Source organism: Lagenorhynchus albirostris, chromosome 2, assembly GCF_949774975.1.
Source record: "Lagenorhynchus albirostris chromosome 2, mLagAlb1.1, whole genome shotgun sequence".
In the NCBI taxonomy this organism is placed as follows: Eukaryota; Metazoa; Chordata; class Mammalia; order Artiodactyla; family Delphinidae; genus Lagenorhynchus; species Lagenorhynchus albirostris.
In genome coordinates, this window is record NC_083096.1 from 73,657,377 (window position 1) to 73,680,228 (window position 22,852).

The following is a 22,852-nucleotide window of genomic DNA, read 5'->3' on the forward strand; positions in this document are numbered from 1 at the left end:
TGGATAGACAAATCCCCATGGAAGCTACCACCTTCCTCCCCCTCTCCTGCCCCTTTGCCTGTCCAGCCACCACTCTGTGCCTCTTCTGTTCTGCAAGCTGCTGGGTCTCCCTGTGCCCAGGCATCACTTTGACTCCATCTGATGGAATCTGAATCTGGTGTCTCTACTCCTCTGTCTGCTTTCCTGGGTCTGTATGCTCTGTCCCCCACTCTTGGTATCCTGCCTCTGTCTCTTTCTCTGAGACTCTCTGTGCCTTCCTTTCTGTGTCTGTGTCTCTGTGTTGATGTGGGTATCTCTATTCCTCTCATTAAAAGGCCCCTGCTCCCCTTGGTGTTATAACTACTTCTTTGTGTAGACCCCACATTTCTCAGATTTGGAGATGAACTTATTATTTGTAGGATGAAACTAGGCATCTGGTACCCTGAAACAGTAGTTCTCTAACAAGATAATCATAGGATTATCAAGTGAGAAAGGATATAGAGATTGCTCAGACTTCTGGCTGAAGGGAACATCACAGGGAAGATCTCAAGCCAGGACCCAGAGACCACTGAGGATACACGAAGCTTTTAGAGACATCACTGGGTTTGCCAGCTAAGAGTCCCTGAGTACAGTCAGCCCTCTGTATGCATAGGTTCTGCATCCATGGATTCAACCAACCATGGACCAAAAACATTTGAAAAAAAATTCCAGAAATTTTCAAAAAGCAAAACTTGAATTTGCCTCATGCTGGCAAATATTTATATAGCATTTACAACTATTTACATGGCATTTATATTACATTAGGTATTACAATTAATCTAGAGATGGTTGAAAGTATATGGGAGGACGCACACAGGTTATATGCAAATTTCAGTATTATGCCATTTTATGTGAGGGACTTGAGCATCCTCAGCTTTTGGTATCCACAGGATCCTGGAATCAATCCCCCGTGGATAATGAGGGACAGCTGTACGTGGAACTGTCTCCAGCCCGTGACTTAAGGTTACCTCCCCTCCAGCACATCCTCTAACTGGCCAGGGGTACCCACCCGGCCTCATTGTTCAAGTGCCTGTGGTTTGGGAGAGAGGTTGAGAAGAGGGGGCTGTTACAGCCTGTCAGGGAAGCAGCAAAACCCATCTTCTCCCAGCTCCCACTTTTCTCCATTAGCATCTCTGTAGGTCTTCCCTCACATCTGATTCAATGTGGTACGGTAGAAAGAACAGGATTTGGGAGTCACACTGCTCCTAGTTGAACAATTTATTTCAGCTTTCTGAAAATCAGGATACTAAAAACTGTCTTTTAAAGTTGTGATTATTAGATGAAAAAAAAAAAGTGTTAAAGTGCCCAGTACAGAGGCTAGCACACAGGAGATAACGGTTTCTTTTTTCTCTTCTCCCCTCCATTCCTTTGTACTTCTTTCTCTCTCTTCCACCTCTCTCTTCTCCCTGCTTCCCCCTTCTTGGTATTATATGTCTTCTTCTTTCCCCCCTTCTCTAGTGGTTTTTTGTTTCTTCTCTTTTTATGTCTTCCTGTTCTGATTCCTCTTCTCTCTTCACCTAATCTTTAAGCACGTCCCTTAAATTTCTCCTTGTCTGTATGTTTGGGGTTTTTTTGTATCTTCCTGCAGCAGCAAATAGGTATAAGTCTTCAGCAAAGTCCACAGACCAAAAGTCTGAGATTCATTAAACTAGACTGGGGCTTTCAGACTAGTTTGAAAGCCAAGCCAAGTCTAGCTCAAAATTTATTTTGTTTGGCCAGCATGGTGTTTACACTTTCCAAAATTCAGATGTCCTTAGATGGGAGCTGTACCCTCCAGTTTGCCAGAGTTGCTAGTACTCTCTATTGTATTTTTCCATTTGTCATAAATATAGTATTTTAAAATGAATGCCTAATCAATCACCCATCCATCTCCAGAACTAGAATATCACCAGTACATTTATCTTTATTTATGTCTTCCTCTCTTCTATTATTCCCTTGCCTTCCCACCAGAGGTAACCACTATCTTGAATTTTCTTAATCACTCATTTACTTTTTTTTAAATAGTTTTAACACAAAGCATTACCTAATGATGTATTATTTCTTTTTTGTTTGTTTCTGACTTTAAAAACAATGATGTTATATTGTACAAAATTTTCTATAACTTGCATTTTCACTCAGCATTCTGTTTCTAATTTTTATCCATGTGTTACAAATAGTTATAGGTAATTATTTTCATTCCAATCTTCTGTTGATGGACATTTGGATAATTTCCATTCTTTACTATTATGAAGAGTGTCATTATGAACATCCTTTTATCCATCTTCCGGTGCTCATTTGCAAGAATTTCTCTGGGCTATATAACTTGGAGTAGAACTGTTGGGTCATAGTGTACACAGATGTTCATTTTTATAAGTTAATGGCAAACTGTTTCCACCCACATCAGCAGTATATAAGAGTTCTCATTGATCCACATGCTTTCCAACACTTGGAGTCATCAGATTTCTTAATTTTGCCAATCTAGTGGTTATTAATCTCATTGTGGTTTTAATTTGAATTATCCTTATTACAAATGGAATTGAGCAATTTTTATATGTGTCTTGGTCATTTGTGTTTCCTCTTCTGTGAAATTCCTCTTCATGTCTTTTGCCCACTTTTCTGTTGGATTCTTTGAGGGGTTTTACTTTATTGTTTTGAATGTGTTCTTTACATATTCTGAATACTAATCCTTTGTGGTTATATGTGTTGCAATGATCTTTTCTCAAAGATTGAGAAAAGTGGTTTGTCTTTTCCTTCTTCTATGGTGCCTTTAAAGAAACAGAGTTTCTTAATTTAAAAAGAGCATATTTATTGAAGTATAACATACATGCAAAACATGTATTAAAAAAAACTTTTGAGATTTTAGTTGGAGTTGCATTGACTCTAAAGATTAATTTAGGGAAAGTGGACATCTTTACAGTATTGCTTCTTCCTACCCATCCATGAAAATAGTATACTTCTTCATTTAATGTCTTTAATAAAGTTTTATCAATATTTTTCCATACAGAGTTTGTAGATATATATTAGATGTATTCTTAGGTATATTATACTTTTTTTGTCAAGATTTTAAATTAAAATTTTTTTAATTTTTATTGACGTATAGTTGATTTACAATGTTTCAGGTGTACAGCAAAGAGATTCAGTTATATGTATATATAGATAGATAGATATGTATTCTTTTTCAGATTCTTTTCTATTATAAGTTATTACTGTCAAGATTTTAATTTTAGTCATTCTGGTGGGTGTTTTAGAATTGTCTCATTTTGGTTTTAATTTTCATGTCCCTGTTGAAAAATTTTATTGAGCACCTTTTCATATTCTCATTGACCATCTGAATATCTTCTTTGGTGAAATGTCTGTTCAAGTCTTTTGCTCAATTTTTAAAATAGCTTGTCTTGTTCTTATTGATTTGTAAGAGTCCTCTATATATTCTGGATCTGAGTCCTCTGTCAGATATATGTATTGTGAGTATCTTCTCTCAGTCTTTGACTTGCATTTTTACTTTAATAGTGTATTTTAATAAGCATGAGTTTTTTTTTAATTTTTAAATTTATTATTTATTTTATTTATTTATTTTTGGCTGCATTGGGTCCCCGTTGCTGCACGCGGGCTGTCTCCAGCTACGGCTTGTGGGCTGTAGGCACGTGGGCTTCAGTAGTGGCGCACAGGCTTCGTTCCTACGCGGCATGTGGGATCTTCCCAGACAGGGCTTGAACCCGCGTCCCCTGCATTGGCAGGCGGACTCCCAACCACTGCGCCACCAGGGAAGCCCAGCATGAGTTTTTAATTTAGATGAAGTCCAGTTTATCGATTATTTTAATGGTTAGTGCTTTTGGTCATGTTTAAGAAATCTTGCCTACCCCAAGAACGTGAAGATTTTTCTTCGCTATTTTCTTCTAGAAGCTTTATAGTTTTAGCTTTCATATTTAGGTCTGTGATTTATCTAGGTTCTTGTGTACGGGAGAAGTCAAGGTTTTGGTTTTTTCCCTATGTAAATATCCAGTTGCTTCATTAAAAAACTTACTTTCCCCATTGAATTGCTGTGGTGACTTTGTTGAAAATCAAGTGACTATATTTGTGTGAGTCTATTGCTGGGGACTGTTCTCTGTTCCATTGATCTATTTGTCTATTCTTTTTTTTTTTTTTTTTTTTTTTTTTTTTTGCGGTACGCGGGCCTCTCACTGTTGTGGCCTCTCCCGTTGCGGAGCACAGGCTCCGGACGCACAGGCTCAGAGGCCATGGCTCACGGGCCTAGCCGCTCCGCAGCATGTGGGATCTTCCCGGACCGGGGCACGAACCCATGTCCCCTGCATCAGCAGGCGGACTCCCAACCACTGCGCCACCAGGGAAGCCCTATTTGTCTATTCTTATGCCAGTATCACATTATCTTAATTAATGTCCCTTTATTGTAAGTCTTAAAAATGTAATAGTGTAAGTCCTCCTACTTTATTATTTTTCTTTAAGATTATCTTGGCTATTCTGGGTCCTTTGCACTTCTATGTGAATTTTATTTTATTTTAAATAAATAAAAATATTTATTTATTTGGCCGCATCAGGTCTTAGTTGCAGCACATGGGATCTTCATCGCAGCGTGCAGGGTTCTCCAGTTGTGGTGCACGGGCTCCAGAGTGCACAGGCTCAGTAGTTGCGGTGCGCAGGCTTAGTTGCCCTGCAGCATGTGGGATCTTAGTTCCCCAACCAGGGATCAAACCCGCGTCCCCTGCATTGGAAGGCAGATTCTTAACCACTGGGCCACCAGAGAAGTCTCTGCACTTCTATGTGAATTTTAGAATCAGCTTGTCAATTTCTAAAAATGAAAAATTCTGCTGAATTTTGACTGAGGTTGTACTGAATTCAAAGATTAGTTTAGGAGGGAAGAGAAATGGGAACATATGTATATGTATAACTGATTCACTTTGTTATAAAGCAGAAACTAACACACCATGGTAAAGCAATTATACTCCAATAAAGATGTTAAGAAAAAACAAATAAATAAAAAATGAAAATATTTGGTGGATGAATAAAAGAAAGATTAATTTAGGAAAAATTGACTTCTTTCTGATATTGAGTCTTCTTATCCATGAAAAATAATATCTCTATTTTGTTAGGCTTTCTAAAAAAATATGTCTTTTAACAAAGTATTTGTTTCCTTCATACAGGTCTTGTCAATCTTTATTAGATTTATTTCTATGTGCCTTATATATTTTGTTGCTATTATAAATGCTTTCTTATATTTAAATTACATTAATTACATTTTATAATTATTTTTGGTTTATAGAAATGCAATTTAATTATAGTTATTTACCTTGTTAAACTCTTTTTTTTCAGTTATAACAATTTGTGGATTTTTTTTGGCTTTTCTAAGTAGACAATTATGTCATCTTTATTTTTATTTTTTTTTAAATTTTATTTATTTATTTTTATTTTTGGCCTTGTTGGGTCTTTGTAGCTGCGCACGGGCTTTCTCGAGTTGCGGCGAGTGGGGGCTACTCTTCCTTGTGGTGCACAGGCTTCTCATTGTGGTGGCTTCTCTTGTGAAGCACAGGCTCTAGGCACACGGGCTTCAGTAGTTGTGGCACACGGGGTCAGTAGTTGTGGCTCACGGGCTCTAGAGCACAGGCTCAGTCGCTGTGGCGCACAGGCTTAGTGGCTCCACGGCATGTGGGATCTTCCCGTGTCACCCTGCATTGGCAGGCGGATTCTTAACCACCACGCCACCAGGGAAGCCCATATGTCATCTTTAAATGAATTTTGCTTTCTTCTTTTTCAATATTTATTTCTTTCATTTCTTTTTCTTGCCCTACTGTGTGTGCTTGGCTGGGGCTCTATTGCAGTGCTGAACAGAAATGGTGATAATGGCTATCCTTGTCTTGTTTCTGATTTTAGAGGGAGTGCATCTTATGTTTCACCATTGAAATCGATTTTTGGCTGTAAGGTTTTAAAAGATACTCTATCCAGTTAAGGAAGATTCCTTCCATTTGTAACTGCCAGGTCTTTGGTTTTACAATGAGTGAGTGTTGGATTTTATCCTATGATTTTTTTACTTTTACTGAGTTGGTTATGTTTTTTCTCCTTTAATATGTCATTGAGGTAAATTACATTTAAAGATTTTCCTCATCTTAAACCACCCTTATATTTTTAGGATAAGTCTGACTTTTTCATGATAGATTGATTATCTTTTTTACGCACTGCTGGATTTATTTGTGGCATCAATTATCTATTGCTGCATAAAAGATCAACCCCAACCTTAGTGGCTTAAAACAACAACCTTTTTTTCCCCCTCACAGTTCTATGGGTGGTTAATTTGGACTGAGCTCAGCTGGGTATTCTTCTGCTGGCTCCACCTGGACTCACTTATGTGGCCGTAGTTGTCTGGTGGCTGAATAGGGCTGATGGTCAAGGACAGCTGTATTTATGCCTGTGGGTTGGCAGTTTGCCCGTTGTGATACTTTGGTTCTTATCCACATGGCTTCTCCAGAAGGCTTAGGCTTGGGCTTGTTCACGCGGCAATAGCATTCCAAGTGGGCATGAGTGGAAGCTTTAAGTTTTCTTGAGGTGTAGGCTCAAAAATCACATCATGCTACTTCTGCCACATTCTATTCATCGTAGTAAGTCACAGGCCAGCCTGTGACTGAGTGAAGAAATAGACTCCTTCTTGATGGTAGGAGCTGCAAATAACTTGTGGCTATTTAAAATCTATTACAGTTTGCTAATATTTTGTTTGGAATTTTTGTACTTTTCATAAGAGACATTGGGCCATAATTTTCCTTTGTCATATGGTCTGTGTGTAGTTTAAGAATCAAGGTTATACTTGCCCTATAGAAAGAATTGGAAAGCTTTTGTTTTTGTTTTCTATTCTTTGGAAGATTTTGTATAAGATTTCAGTGATCTATTCCTTGAAAGCTCTGCTCCTTGACTATAAAACTGTTTTGGCCTGGTGTGTTTTGTTTTGTTTATAGAAAGATTAACTACTGATTCCATTTCTTTAATAGGACCATTCAGACTTTCTATTTCTTCTAGATTCAGTTTTGGTAAGTTATATATATTTTGTTTGTTTTTTTAAAGAATTTGTCTATTTTGTTTGCATTTTCAAAATTACTGGCATTAAGTTGTAGATAGCATTATCTTTCTAGTCACTACTGTTTCTGTAGTTAGGTCCACGCTTTCATTCTACTTTTATTTGTGCATCACCCGTATCAAAGGTTTGTCTATTTTATTTGCCTCTTCCTAAAATCAACTCTTGGCTTTATTGATCCTATTTCACTTGTTACTACTTCATTGATTTCTGCTTTTATCATATCCTTTCTTCTATTTACTTTGGGTTTGTTTTGTTGTTCTTTTTCTAACCTTTTAAGCCGGCATAGCTCATGAATTTTCAGTTTAAAAAATTTTCAGTTAAGCATTTTAAATCGACAAATTATCCTTGAGATACATTTTGGCCATCTCCCACAAGTTTTTTTGAGTAGTATTTTCATTATTGTTGTTATAAAATACCTTTAAATTCCCATAATGATTTCTTCTTTGACCAGTAAGTTTATTTAGAAGGGTGTTTTAAAATTTCTAAATCTGGGGCTTCCCTGGTGGCGCAGTGGTTGAGTCCGCCTGCCGATGCAGGGGACACGGGTTCGTGCTCTGGTCGGGGAAGATCCCACGTGCCGCGGAGTGGCTGGGCCCGTGAGCCATGGCCGCTGAGCCTGCGCGTCCGGAGCCTGTGCTCTGCAACGCGAGAGGTCACAGCGGTGAGGCCCGCGTACCGCAAAAAAAAAAATGGAGATTTGTTTAAAACTTAAAAAAAAATTGAAATATAACATAGATACAGAGAAGTATATAAAACTTATATGTACAACGTAATGCACAATTAGGAAACAAACAACCATGTAACTACTCCAGGTTAAAAAAAAATAGAGTACCACCCAAACCCAGAAGCCCCCCGTGTCCCTCCCCATTCATAACCCTCTCCCTCCTGGCAGAGAGGACCACTTTCTTGACTTTTGAGATCGATTTTCCCTATAGATTTACCACCTTTATGTGTATGTCTAAACAATATCAATTAGTTTTGCCTGTTTTAAACTTTATATGAATGTAACCACAAAGTATATCAATCTTTTGTGTCTTCGTTCTTTCATGAGATTCATCCATATTGTTGGCTGAACTGTAGTTTGTTCATTTTTAATGTTGAATAATGCTTCTATTTATAAATATACCACAGGTTCTTTATTCAAGCTACTGAAAAGGGATTTCCGGGTTGTTTCCTATGATCTCTCTGATGGAGGTTATCTGAAACGTGTTACATTTTGCCTTATGGACTGATATGTAGCCGTTTATTGTAATGCTCCATGTAGGCTTGAGAACAAAAAGGTGATTTTCGAAAGATTGGGTGTGGGGTTTATGAATATTTCTAATCCCTATTGTTTTAAACCCAGACTGCCCCAGTTTGTGTGTGTGTGTGTTTGTTTTTTCATTACCTGCCTGACCTCTATATATTGAGTTTTTCATCTCTGGAAACGATGCAGGGTAAATCTTTTCTAAGATATTTTCTATATTAAGGCAGCCAGGGTTTGAGTTGCAACAGTGATGACTGCTAAATAGCAGGAATAACTTCTCAACTATTTCAAGTGGAATGTTCCAGATATGGGTAGTGGGGAGGGGTAGAAGGCCTGAAGGCCTTGAAGAAGGGCTTTGCTGTGGGAAAGTGAAGAGCCTTGCGGGGGGGAAGATGGATGAAGCCTGACCTTTGCATGAGGATTCTTAACACGATTCTAGGGTCAGCGTTCCTGTCACCCATCTGCTGGCCTTTTGGACCACTCGCCCACTGGCATGCTTTCCAAGTCTGTATCCATGAGTGGCATCAATTACTTCTTGGGCTGCTCAGATCCAGCTGGTGAGTAAAAGTGGGGAGCAAAGCAGTGGTGGCCCCTTCCTCTGCCTGTCTCACCCCACTCCTCAGAGCCAGCTGTTTAGGGTCCAGATGTCCTGCATTATGTTTAACCACACACCCTTGGAAACCCCAAAATGCCTTTATTCAAGTGAGAGATCTGAATTCAGGACTTTGGTATTCTGAGGCTCTCCTTCCAATGAAGGAGGACATAGGACAGAGAGAGGCTCTCTAGCTTCCCCTGTCACCAGAGATGGAGGACAGTTATCCGCAACGTACCTTGTCATCAAGAAGAGGCATTGGGAGCTCAGAGTGAATCCTCTGCCCTCGCCATTCACTGAAAAGGAACTGAGACATTGGCCTCTCAGCCCCCTATCCACACAACGCCGGTGCTCTGTTACCCTGGCTCCTAAGTTCTTCAGCTCTGCTCTGCTCAGACGCCTCCCTCCTTCCCTACTCCCCAGTGCCCGCCCTCAGGAATGGCGTCACAAGCACCTGCAGCTTGGGAACCTGATCCAGGTGGAGGGGGTGGGGGAGGCAGCCCTGGGCGCCTTTGTCTGACTTTAGCTGGACACCTTACGTCTCCTTTTGTGTTGGCAGGGAATTTGTCCCAGTCCTCTGCTGCTGACCTCAGCAAAAGGTGAGTTTGGGAGACACAGAGCCCTTCAAAGCCCTAGATGGGGGAGGGACAATGGGACTAGGCCATGGGTTTTGTAGCCCCAAGGGTCCCTGTTTCCTGAAACATTGTTCCCCTTAACGTTTCTTATGAAAGACCTCCAAATATCCTTCTACCTGCGCTGCATAGAATTCCCCTTCTTCTCATTGGCTGGGGAAGGCTAAGAAGTTTCCCGGTAGCTCCATGGGATGAAGAAGAAATCAGGGAAAGAAAAGGAGTATATAGACCCCAGGGTGTCTGTTAAATAAGAGAGTGGAGGTTGACTGCTGTTGTCAGTGTCAGAAAAGTGAGCAGGCAGATTCGCTGCTGCACAATCTTAGGGACAGACGGTGACCAAGGACCATGGACCAGCTTTGGATAGCTGAGATAATCGACCAATGGGGAGTGGCCCTAAGGAGAGCTGGGCACGGGCTGTAGCGCCCCAAGGGGAGAGGGCAGGGGCTGAAGGCATATTGTTCAGGAATCGAGGTGGAGGCTGGGAGATTTACATAGTATCTATGTAAATAAGCATGCAAAATCAGCACCTGTTTATTTGGCTCCTACAGCTGAAGCCTGATTAGAGTGGGTTAGCCCTCTAAGACAGTGTGGGTGTGTGAGCGAGTAATGGGCCCTTTAAGATATCAAGCTCTGATTTGTGGTCCTGAAAATCTCTAGCTGACACATCCTCCTGGCTCTGGGTTTGGGATTAGCTCATGGGATGGGGCTGATGAAATCCCAGGAAATTCAGTCCTTACTGGCGTTAGGCCCAGAGGCCCTTTCCAAACAGCAGGGAGGGTCTTACACAGGACTCTTGTTTTGTGAGGGGAAAACGTGCCCTTGGAGAGCCCCCCTCCCCGTATCATTTCCGTTGGGAAGCAGCATGAAAGAGGAGATTGGGCCTGGATTAGGTAGGAAGGGGGAGTCTGTATTTATCTGGGAGGAGCCTGGAGTTTTCCTCATAAATAGAAGGGCCTGGGAAACTGTAGTGACCATATCTAGGAAATCCGAGGAGGTAGGGGAGTGGGGGCCTCTTTCTCCTGAGTCCTTCCTCTCTCTTCCTCACCCTTCTCTGTCTTTCCCCCGTATCTCCCCATTCTCTCTACCCTGGTCATGGCACTTCATCCACCGTAGCTCTGGGAGTATCTTGTTGTTCTTTTCCAGCTCCAGCTCCATCTCTTCACCTCTTCTTTTTCTCTCTGCAGCTGTAGCCAACTGGAAGGGGGCTCAGGCACCTGGGCAGGCTCCTCCCTGAGACGGACCCTCAGCTTCATCTTGGGCATGACCGGAAAGGCCAAGGTAGGAGTTGGGGAAGCAGGAGGCCCGGGACCCACTGCCCTCCCCAGTTCCCTTCCCCTCCCCCTCACCATCTGCTCCCCTCCCCAGCTTCCGCTGGTAGGCAGAGACTCAGGGCAACGGTTCAAGTTTTAAGGGAACATGGTATATCTCCCAGTCTCCCTCCTTCTGTCCCAGTAAATCACCTTTCCTCTGCTTTCCCTATGTCTCCAGCTTAGCAGCCAGCTGTGGACAGCTGGAAGGGGAGATGGGCCAGGAGCCTCAGAAGCTGAGGAGTGGCCTAGCCCTCCCTCTCTGGAGGCCCCACATAGCTGAGAGGTGGGCAGCCGAAATCTTAACCATCGGGCATAATAATCATAATAATTACAGCAATACTTTTTACTTCTTCAGAGAGTATTCGGGTTTGCAAAGTGCTTTTACACTTATAATTTTATGGGTGGATACGGCAGCTGAAGGAGTTGAAATGAGACCGTAGGCAGAGTGGAAGCCAGGAAAGTGTATGATTGTGGAAGTGCATACACACCGTACCAGTGGGGCCACGTGCAGTTCCGACCCCAGGAAGGTGAAGGCACGTTGCTCTCTTCCTTATTACCAACACCCCGGCTCTGGTGAAACTAGGAGCTCTGCCTGCTGCTTGAATTCATTTCCACTCTCTTCATTTACTGGCAGAATGAGCCACTCCCCCCTTTTCCTCTCCTGGCTTCCCCAAGTATGCATGTACTTTCCCACTGGGGCGGCTCCTGAACACTGAGAGAAACCCCAGACAAGACATCATCAGATTCACCTCGAAGCACCACGGGATCCTCACCCAGTAAGGTTGCCTGGGCTCCTCCTGGCCCCGCCGGCAATGCCAGCGCTCTCTTCTCTGCCAGCCTTTCAGCCAGGATTCTCCTTCCTCTGGGTGGGCAGGGAGGGCAGAAACAAAACCAGGTTCTCAGCTCCTTCTCATTGCAGGCCGCAGGCGGGGAGCTGAAGCGTGAGATCAGGCAGTCTGAGAGCAGGGCGAGGTGGGCACAGTGAGGCTTCTTTTCTGCCGTGGGGGGGAGCAGAGCTCTCTACAAAGAGAACAAAGCCAACACCCAGACCTTGGGTCTGAGTCCCTCTCCCCACAGCCTCTCTGTTCAGGGTAGGAGAGTCTGACAGCAGAATCACCTTCTTTTCCTGCAGTGGGAATGGTAGAGGAAGTCGGTGCTGTCTAGGGGCCATCCAGATCCCAGTTGGTCTGCATTTGCCCGCCCTTGGCCTAGCAGTTTGGTGAGGGGATGAAGGAGAAAGTGGGCAGAGACTGAAGCCCAGACAGCCAGCAAGAAAGAGCTAAGCATCGTCAGGACATTGTCCCAGTCGACTGCCTTTCCTTGCTAGGACTCTCGTTCTGTCTCCCTGTTTCCCTCTCTGTCATCTCCTGGTCCATCTTGCTTCCACCCTCATGAATGTGTGTGCTTGCATCACTAAATCTCTTCTTCCCCCTCCTCCCAGCTCAGGATAGGGGCCATAAGCAGGTAAACAGCAGGGGTGGGGGTGAAGCGAAGCTCAGTCAAGCAGTGAGAGAAGGAAGTAGCTTATTCCTTCCTATTTGACTAGCATTGTAGAGTTGACAAAACACTTTTCCAGAGGTCATCTCATTTAATTCTTATAACACTCTGGCAAAGATAAATATTTTAATCTCTGTGTTTTGTTTTGTTTTTAAAGCTCTTACTTACATTTGTTATTATTTTTAAAATTAATTAACTTATTTATTTTTGGCTGCGTTGGGTCTTCTTGGCCGTGCGCGGCTTTCTCTAGTCGTGGTGAGCGGGGGCTACTCTTCGTGGAGGTGTGCAGGCTTCTCATTGCAGTGGCTTCTCTTGTTGCAGAGCATGGCCTCTAGGTGTGCGGGCTTCAGTAGCTGTGGCTCGCAGGCTTTAGAGCACAGGCTCAGTAGTTGTAGCGCACGGGCTTAGTTGTTCCGCGGTATGTGGGATCTTCCCGGACCAGGGCTCGAACCCATGTCCCCTGCATTGGCAGGCAGATCTTAACCACTGCACCACCAGGGAAGCCCCTTAATCTCTGTTTCATAGACAAGATAACTTAGAGCCTAGGTTACTCTCCCAAGATCCCACAGTTAGCAAAAGGTGGAGCTGTATTACAAACCTAGAGCTTTGACTATATGTTGTTGTCTCTGCTTCTGTCAGTAAACCTACGTAATAGTTTATCCCCTCTCTTCGCTTCTTCCACCATTTCTGATGGATGGCCATTGGAGTCAATAATGCCTTAATCATCCCCTCCCAGAATACACAAGGTCCAAAGTAATAAGAAGAAAAGTAAACCTCCTCCTGGGAACTTAGGACTTGGGCCCAGGTATCCCTTTGGCTTTCTCTGCTCACCTACTGGCCAAGACCCTGACAACCAGGTTCTTCCCTGGGATGGCCTCCCTACCCCTGAAATGTGGGGGACATATCTGTTAAGTTAAATGAGCTAAAGAAAGTGGTGGCTACTTTTAGATTCTGGCAGAAATCAGGGTTGGCTTTTGTTTTTGTGTATCTAAAAAAATAATTTCTGAAAATCTGGGCAGCATCACTGGATAGGAGGAGCAGGGATTGGGATAAAAATGGTTTGGAAGAAGGGGCAGGGGATGCCAAGGAGAAAAGGAAAAGGGTTCACTGTTCCAGAGGATACAGAAAATGGAAATTAAGTCAAGCTGCAGGCCTAGCTCACTAAAAGCACATGTGTTCTTAAAGGTAGACCGGTTTCCTTTACCCACCCCGCAAGTCCCCTTCCTTACTACTCATCTCTTAAGAGGAAGGAGAGGGCATAGGGTGAGAGGCAGGGTAACAAAGAGCAGATGGGTGAAAAGTATATTGAAGATTGGGGTAGGAGACAGAAGAGGGTTGGAAGATTAAGTCCTCTCCTTTCATAGAGACCATCTACGTTGAGTTTGGGGATTGAGATCCTTCACATAACTCTGGGATTCGGGCCCTGGGTTTATTGGGTATCCAGACTGGAGTTTGGCCCTTTAAGATTCCATCCTTAGCTTGAAACACCCTCCCACCCCAGGCCTGGGAGAAAAGCCGAGGTCTCAGCCTACCCCTTGTCTCAGGGCCCCTAGTGGGTGGAGCCGTGAGGCCAGGATTCTGGCTTCTGGCAGTCTGTTTTTAAATTTAGTACATTCCTCAGCCCTGGCTGCCCACTGGGGGGAGGTAAGTCTGGGGTTCTGGGCCCAGGAGCCTCAAGACTGCTGGTTTGGGGGCGTTCCTAGGGCCTTCCTGTAGGTCTCCCCTGCAGGTACAAGCCTGGAGGAGTCAGCCTCCCTCATGGCCCAGGGAAAGTCCTCTCTTTCTAATTTCCATCCAGCCTAGAACTGGGCATGGTTATTTTCTCTCCTTTTTTTCTGGTCTTTGCTATATAAAGATCCTAAATAGGGGAATGGGTGAAGAAGGAGGTGAAGGAGTTGCTAGGCAGGAGGGCAAGCCAGAGGAGCAGTGTGGTGGTGAGGAGCCCAACTAGCTCAGCCCAGTGGTCAGGCAGTGGAGCCCAAAATAGTGGCAGAGGCTAAAATTGGCACCTACAAGAGTGCTGAGCTGGGCTTGAAACCTGCAGCCAGGCCCTGCTGCTGAACCCGGGCAGGGAGCCGCTGGGTCTAGGTTGGGCCTCCTCTCCCTCCCTCCTTCCTCCACACCTTTGGGGACCAGAAATCAGGTGGGACCCTGCAAACATAAGATGCTCTGTCCCAGGACTCTCTGTACTTCTGTTTCTCCCAGAGACATGGGAGACCCTGAGAGGCAGAAATGAACTTCAATGTGAGTGATTATAATTAGAGTGGAGGAGGAATTTTCCCCAAAAGGTGGAAGTTGCCTCAGACTGTGGCGGAGTGTCCAGAAAGAATGTCCTACTGCACCCCTCCTTCTTGTGGAGAGACTGGCCATACTCCAACTGTCCCTGACTGGGGAAGGCTGGTTGCTGGTCTTTTGGTTCTGGCCTAACTTGCAACAGAGGGAACTGGGGTTAGACACAAGGAAGGACTTCCTCAGCTTCTTAGTCTTCTGTAACAGCGGCGAATTCCTCCCCTCTACCACCCCAGTAGTCAGTGGAGGCAGAGGTAGGAGGGAAGAGGATGGGCTGAGGGCGGTCTTGTAAGGCCCGAGAGTTGGGGGCTTGTGGAAGAATGCTCTCCTCTCAGATTCTTCAACCTCCAGGAGTGAATCTTCTCTTTCAGGCCCTCTAAGATCCACCCTTTAGTTCCCCTTTGATTTCTCCGCCCTCTCCCCACGCCTGCCCCCAGTCGTAAAAGGGGTCGGTGGCTCTGGCCTGCTTTGATGGGCCCAGAAGGCCAGGAAGGAACTGGCCCCGGGTTCCCTGGAGAGCTGGGGGCGGCTGGAATCCTCCGGCCCGCGAGTCTTTCTAGACTGATGGACTGCGGAGGAGGAGGAGGAGGGGAAAGGGAAGACCAGGGGTGGGGTGAGGGCTGCGAGGCGGGCCAGGGTGGGTTTTAGGAAAACCGAAGCCAGGAGGCGGGCGTCTGGGGTTAGAGGCGCCCGGCGCTGGAGGGCAACAGGCAGAGGGGCCCTGCGAGCTAGTCCACGGCCCCTTGTACTTGTGCGAGCCGCCCCTCCACGGACCGAAGCGTCCCGTCCGGCGCTCGGCACCCGCCCTCCCTCCGCCCCGCCTCCCCCCTTCCTGAGCTCGGGCGGGGGTGGAGACTCGGGTTTGAGGAACTGGCGCTGGGTGCCGGGCGAGGGGAGTCAGACTTCCTGTCCCCAAGACCGACGCGTGCGGGTCGGACCCCTCCCCCGCCCTCCCCCCCAAACAGCCGGACGCCAGGGTCCGCGCCGCGTCCTCCTGGGCTCCCCCCGCCCCCATCGGATTATGTCTCGGATCGAATCCCTCACACGGGCGCGGATCGACCGGAGCAAAGAGCTGGCCAGCAAGGTGGGCTCTGAAACCCCTGTCCCTCTCGCCCGCTGTCCTCAGGACGCCCTTCGATCCCCGGCACCCGCAGCGCCCCCGGGTCTGCCCGCCTGCTTTCTGGGCGCCAAAATCGGGCGGAGCGTCGGCCGGGAACGCGGCGGGACGGGGTGGGTGGGGACTGTGAGTGAGTGGGGAGGGGGCTGGGGGAGCAGTAGACGCGACCCGCGCCTCCAGCTCCGAGCAGATTCTCTGCCGGGATCCCGGGAGCCAGCGGACCTGGGGTTTAGGGGCTTCCGATCTGGCGGGACCGGGTGTTTTGGGCCGCGTGAAAGAAAGTTGCTCCGGTAAGGGACAGAGCGGGAAGAGGGAGGTGTGTGTGTCGAGGGGGGGTGGGGGCGGCGAAAGCTCTCCGGAACCCCCTCCGCCAGGGTTCCACCGGCTTGCTCTCGGTATCCCCCCACTCTGCAGTCGCTGGCTTGGTCGTTCCCTCTTTGTCCCCGCCATCCGGCGGAGGGGTGGGAGGGGGTGGTTTCCCGGCTTCCTCCCACCATCACCACCACCATCACCACCCCTCCGAGACAGCAGTCAGCTCCTCCTCTCCTCGCAGATGGACTTTCCAGCTGTGATTCAGTTCTTCTCTCTGGTGGGCGGGTGACGGGTCAGGACAGCTTAGGGACGGCTTACTTTCCCCCAAGCCATCACCCTCAGGTGAAGGGAGCAGAGGTCTTTGTGTAGCTAGGATCCTTTCTTCCATCCTTGGGGCCCAGAGCACCCCTGTTCCTGAAACACAGAGGGTCCCCCCATCCCTTTTTGCCCCACCAGCTTCCAAGCTCCTTGTCCTTGCAGCCTGAAACAAACTGAAACCTTTAGACTGACCCACTTGGCACTGTGCCCTCATCCCTCCTCCCCACCCCAGCTCTCTTAACTCTTTATCTTGGGACTGTTCACCTACCATTTCAAGAGTCCGGATGTATAATTACCCTAGCCCCCACCCCCATCTTGAGCTCTTGGCCACTCCTTTCCAAGTATCCCTTATTTCTGCCTTTGTACCCAGGCCCACTCCCAAAGGCCATGAACTCTCCACACCTCAGCCCCCAGGAAATGATGAAGCTGACTTGTAGGTGAATAAATGAGAGCTGGGAGGAAGGTGGTGCATGCAGACAGCACCTCCCAGCTGCTCAAGGCACCCACACTGTACCCATTATGGGAAAGGCCAAGACCCAGTCCATAGCTGGTTTAATCTCTGGCCTCTTTCCAATCCCAGTGTCCTGCCCTGGCGCGCAGCCTGTGCTGCTCACCAGCCTATGCTGATCACCATCACAGTCTACTGGCATGGGAGCAGTACCCTTTTGGAGTCCTCAGAGATGGTGGAAACCCCTTCCCACACTTCCCTCCTAGCTCCTAGCCTGACTACCCATCTAGAGGCTAAGTTGGGAGAGGTTCCATCCTGGAACTTTTCCTTGGGGGGTTGGGATGAGATTCTGCTAACAGGAAAGCAACTGGGGATTTGGGTAGGGCTTAAGACAAACAGAGGGCCAGAGGAGAGATGGCTGAAGTGCAGTGGAACAGTGGGGTGGCAGACAGGCTCTTCTCAACCCTGCGCCAGGCCAGGCCCCAGCTATGAAAGTCTGTTTATTTTTCAACCGTTTGAGCTGAGACCCTGGAGCAGGGCCAAGGGGGGTGGAGAGGTTTTTTGAAACCACGGAAATTTGGTTCCACCCTAAAAGGGAAAGCCATGGGGGCACCGGCGAGGGGCAGACCTGGAGAGGGGCTATAGACAGGGGTTCTGGGAAGGTAGATACTCGGGTCCCTTTTCCGTTATTGGGAGGAGTTGGGGAGCCAGATACCTGGGTCCTCATGCCTTTTTTTTTTTTTTTTGGTAGTTGGGGGGGACTGGGAATCTAGAAGCTTGGCTTTTTCTATCCTGGGGCGGCCTTGGTTTTGCGGGGGTTGGGATCTGACTGGGGGTGGGGATGTGAGGGGCTGAGTGGGTAGATCTGAGAGGGCAGAGGGGCCACTGGAGGAGGTTGGTTGTCAGTTTGGGCTGGTCGGAAGGGGAGGGCCACCTCCGGAAAGCTGTGGTTACAGAAGGGGGGAGTTGATTCTTAGCCAACAAACCCTGGATCCCCTCTTCCCCCTCCCCCAAGCACACCAGCTGTCTCCTTTCTTTTTATACTGCGGTGGGGAGTAGAGGGGGGCCGCTGGAAACGAGATAATTTGAGGAAGATGGTCTCCCCTGCTACCTATCTGGGGGGATGGTTCAGAGCTATGTCCTGACCCCCACCGCCATTCCTTGCCTTCCTCCCCAGGACCTCCTTGAAGTAGGAGGAATTTAAGTCGAACCTGTCCCTTTCTCCTTCCCACCCTCCTAGAATCTTTCTGTGCAGCTCCCCCTCCTCATGCCTCCTCTCTTTTCACTCCATTTCTATTCTTTCAGGCTATCTTCAGTCCTCCACCCCCTCATTCTCTCTGCTCTACTTCCTACCTCCATAGGCCCCAAACCCCAGAGGTCCCTTTCTCTCTTTCATCCCCTGTTCCTCCCTCCCTCTCCCCCCAAACCCTAAGTGTCTCCTCTCTCAGAACAAAGGGTCCTTTCCTGCCTAGGAGCGGGCAGGGGCCAGAGGATCAGGGATGGCCCTGGAGGCTAGGGGGGTGTCCCTGGAATCTCAAGGACCCCAGATTTGGAGTGTGGTGGGGAGAGAGGAGAGAGACTGTTTCTTTGTTCTGAGTGTTGGAGAGATGGCTGGCTTTGTGTGCAGGACTAGAACTGGAGCCGGAGAAGAGGGCTGGGGGAGCCCTGGAGGGAGCTGAGAGTGCTGGCAGGTTGCGGGGGAAGTTGAGGAATTGGGGGTCTCCCGGGAGGCTGAGGCTTTTGGGGGAATAGGAAAAGATTCTAGGGGCCTTTCTTGGAGGTTAGGGAAAGAGCTGAGGGGAGGGGGAGAAGCAAGGATGGGGGAAGGGAGCCAAAAGCTTAAGGAAGTCACTGAGTGACTGCAGGAGGTTGGATGCTGCCTAGAGAAGGACCTGCCAGGGCTGCCCGAGGGATTTAAAGAGGGGTCCCATCTCAGTCCCTCTGGCTTCCCCGGAACCCTGAGCTTGGAGTCGGGGAGGGGACAGATCTGAAGAAATGAATCCCATGCGTGCACATGACCTGTGTGTTGGTGTGCGTGTGTGTCTGTGTCTGTCTGCCTGTCCCCAGATGCTCTGTGTCACTGTTTTGAATTATGGCCACCAAAGTAGGGGGCTCACTGCACTCTGGATGCGGGGAGGTAGTTCCATTCTTAGCTTCAGTCTGTGCTTTGAAGTATCATCTAGGAGCTTGAGGGAGCAGATTGGTCATGGTTCCTGGAGCTGGTCAGAGAAATGGCTGAGAGGAACTGGCTGGACCCTTCTGGGTTTGTTTATGTCTCCTTGGGGGAGGGTGGGGGAGGGGCTGCAGGCAGCAGCTGCCCCCCTCCCAACTCAGCCGGCCTGCCCTGTGCCAGGAGGGCAGGGAGTCCTGGCACAGCTATTGTTCGCTTGCACAAATGCCCGTCTGTTTGCATCACTCCCCCCTCCGTCTCTGCTTGTCTTTCTCTCCTGACCCGACAGGTGTGGTCGGGTGGGGGGTGGGGGTAGGATGGGATCCAGGATCCCTGGGTCTCAGGGTAGCCCGACTTTATTCCCTGTGGTCCTTAGCACCCCTCTTCTGCTTCACCAGTGTGCCCACCCCCATTGTCCGGTGTCTCATCTTCATTCATCAGGCAAGCGTTAAGTGCCTTTGTGTGTTCAGCGATGTCTTTTTGTGTTATGTTTCTGGCTTTGGCATTAGCGTTTCCGTTTGGCCGCCTTCTCCTTAGCCTCCTGCCTTTATCTCGTCTGTGGAAGCTCATAAAGGAAGCAGAGCCTGGCTGAGACCATCCCAAGCCCTCTTCTCAGTCCCATGGCCAGGAACCCTCTTTCTCCTCTTTTCCCAGCCTTAGAGCCCATCCCTCATGACTCAGTGCCCCTTGCAGCCTATGACTCTGAACCTCTGCTGTTCAGGGCCTAAGTTACAGATGACTGGAAACCCAGTGGAACGCTCCGGGGGCCTTCTGGTCCCTAAACAAAGGGCCTGGACAGAGACTGCGCCACCTTGGGGAAGGGGCTGCTGCCACTTGCAGCTGGAGCAGAGGTCATTCTAAGCACCACGTGACTTCTCCAGAGGTCTTGGTTTGGACATACCCAATGGAGGAACAAGGACAGCTGAGAGCTTAGACTTTGCTTGGAGAGGCTCTTACTCTTCTGGGTCAGCTCCGCCATCCTCTGCTGCCCGCCGGGGAACGGGAAGCCGAAGTCCAGGCTTTGGCATTCCTTGGGCTTCACGTATGTCACTGTTTTCCTCATCTCTCGGCCTGGGAGACAAAATACGGAGAAAGGGGAGACTGCTTCTGTTCTATGAGACTTTGAGCCACCAGCCTCAATGTCCTCTGCCATTCGCCTAGTCTTTCTTTCCCCAAAATGACCAAGATCTGGGATGACAGTGGAAGGAAAGTTTGGGTTGGTCTTCTTCTGACCTTCAGAGGATACCATCCGGTCCTAAGTTCAAAGGAATTAGGAGAAAAGGTCTGGGAGGAGGGAGAAAAGAATAAACAAGAGAGGAGGAGACCAGAATTCCCTGGTGGTCCAGTGGTTAGGACTCTGTACTTCCACTGCAGGGGGCACGGGTTGGATCCCTGGTCAGGAAACTAAGATCCCGCAAGTGTGAGGTGCAGCCGGGGTGGGGGGGGGGAAGAGAGAGAGGAGGAGACTGAAAGCTCTGAAGCTCTGATAAGGAATGAGGGGATCCCTAGAGTAGAGGCAAGGGTGCTGCTGGGACCCCTTGTCTTGGTGTCTATCCATCCACCCATCCTTCTTTTCTTCCTTTCTTTCTAAACATGTGTTAAGTGGCTGTTGTATACCACCATTGTGCTAGGTGCTTTCCCGTGCTTTATTCGTTTATTGTGTAGCAATAGCAAGAAAGACTTTCTGTGAGGGTTTGTGAAAAAGCAAGACTATGGACACTGGACAGTAGAGGACTGAACCAAGCAGGAAGGGCCTCTGAGTGTTGGGGTGGGTGTTGTGGATTGCAGAGTAATGGCCCCTTTTCTTGGTGGACAGATGGGGCCGTGAAGGTGAAGAGCTGTCCCGCTGGCGGGTGGGCGGGTAACTGGGATGATCTTAAGAAGATCTGGAAAGAGTAGGACAGAGAACCAAACAAGCCCATTCACTCCATCTCTGGAGCAGGCACCCCTGGTGAGCAGGCCCTGTGTCCTTCTAGCCTCACCAGCCTGAGCCCTGGGGCGGGTGCAGACTGCCTCCAGGACAATAGCGCTAGGCAGTGCCAGGGCCGCCTGCTGCTGGGCAGTGTCCGTGTTGGGATGTGCTGCTGCTGTGGCTGCTGCCCACTGCTGGCCCACCTAGAGAGAGGGTCACTTGGAGAGAGGGTGAGTGTTGGGAGGTGGGGGAGCCTGGGCCCAGAGTAGCTGGGTCGTCTGTGGGATGTTGATGCCAGAGAGGTGAAGGGCCACAAGAGACCCTGTTCTCTGGCTACCCCTAGTTCTCTCCCTCCTTTTCCCCGCCTCTTTCCCAGGTGAGAGCTCCTGGAGGCCTGAGGGCAGAGGGAAGAGGTCAGGGGAGGGGAGGGGGAGTTGTAGCAGCCCTAGGGCAAATCTGCAGGACTGCCCATTTGGGAGTTGACCCTGATTCAGACATGTTGCTCTTTTTATTTTATTTTTTGAAGTATACTTGATTTACGATATTATATTAGTTTCAGTATTTTTACAGATTATATATACTCCATTAAAGTTATTACAAGGTAACGGTTATAAATCCCCATGCTATATAGTACATCCTTGCTGCTTATCTGTTATTGTTTTGTTTTGTTTTTATCTTTGGTCATGCTGCGTGGCTTGCGGGATCTTAGTTCCCCAACCAGAGATTGAACCCGCACCCTCAGCAATGAAAGCGCGCAGTCCTAACCACTGGACCACCAGGGAATTCCCTGATTATCTATTTTATACATGGTAGTTTGTGTCTCTTAATCCCATACCCCTAATTTGCCCCTCCCCGTGTTGCTGTTTTAATGTGATTTTCATGTTTTTTTGCTTGCATACTTTTAATTCAAACATAATGAGTCCTCAAACTTTTTTATTTGTGTCATAGAGAAGGTTGGGAGAGCAGGAGAGGAGAAGAGAAGGCAGAGTGTAGGGCAGTAAGAAGAGCTATTTGGACTTGGACTTTGAGGTCCTATAAAGGCTGTTATTCAGAGGAGGATTTGATCTCCTAAAGAACTATAATTTGGAGCAGGGCAGATGGAGGTTAGACTAAAGGGAGAATTTTCTAGTGGTCCAGATAGGTAGGTACCAGAATAGAAAAAGGGAGGTTAGAGTTAAAAGTTGGTCAGCTTTCTTGACAAGGTCTAGGAGGAGGAGGGCAGGGAGAGGCCAAGGGCAGTAGAAGAGAAGCAAGGGTGAAAAAGGGGCAGCCAAGGTGGGAGGCCATGGGGGAGAGGAGGGAGGCCAGGGGATGGGAAGGAGACTATGATATAGGAAGAGGAGGAGGATGGGAGAGGAGGAGAAAAGAAAAATGGGTGATTGGGTGGGAAATGACCTGAAGACCTAGGCTCTGCTCATCGTCAGATGAACCTGGAGCTTCTGAGGGTAGGCAGGAGAGAGAAGGATCTTGGGCTACCAGGAAGCCCTGAGACCCTAGGGCGTCATAGTCCAGTGCCCTTTGGCCCCTGTGCTGTTGACTCAGCCCGTTCACACTTCCCTTTTCTACCCTTGCACCAGGCCAGTGAGTCTCTTCCCCTCCCCCACCTCTTTTTTTTTTTTTTTTTTTTTTTTTTTTGGTGGTACGCGGGCCTCTCACTGCCGTGGCCTCTCCTGTTGCGGAGCACAGGCTCCAGACGCGCAGGCTCAGCGGCCATGGCTCACGGGCCCAGCCGCTCCGCGGCGTGTGGTATCCTCCTGGACCGGGGCACGAACCCGTGTCCCCTGCATCGGCAGGCGGACGGACTCTCAACCGCTGCGCCACCAGGGAAGCCCCCCCTCCCCCACCTCTTAACTGCTAGTGTGGCTTCAGCTGAGAGTCAGGACTAGGCCTCCAAGGTCCAGGCTGAGGATTCTCCTCTGAGTTTTGTTTCACTGCCC

General features: G+C 48.1%; 1 protein-coding gene across 7 annotated transcripts in view; it reads left to right on the forward strand.

The window, feature by feature from the left end:
• ARHGEF2 (Rho/Rac guanine nucleotide exchange factor 2) overlaps nucleotides 1-22,852 on the forward strand; it is a 40,343-nt gene that overhangs the window by 151 nt on the left and 17,340 nt on the right. For 2 of the 7 annotated variants that reach the window (XM_060136423.1, XM_060136377.1), the window contains exons 2-4: nucleotides 8,758-8,875; nucleotides 9,470-9,509; nucleotides 10,727-10,820. In XM_060136423.1, the coding sequence (XP_059992406.1) occupies nucleotides 8,758-8,875; nucleotides 9,470-9,509; nucleotides 10,727-10,820 (252 nt within the window). Of the gene's footprint in view, nucleotides 1-8,757; nucleotides 8,876-9,469; nucleotides 9,510-10,726; nucleotides 10,821-11,607; nucleotides 11,629-13,978; nucleotides 13,994-15,591; nucleotides 15,723-15,912; nucleotides 16,046-22,852 lie in introns of those variants that run through there. The other 5 variants (XM_060136387.1, XM_060136395.1, XM_060136414.1 and 2 more) reach the window with 4 other exon arrangements.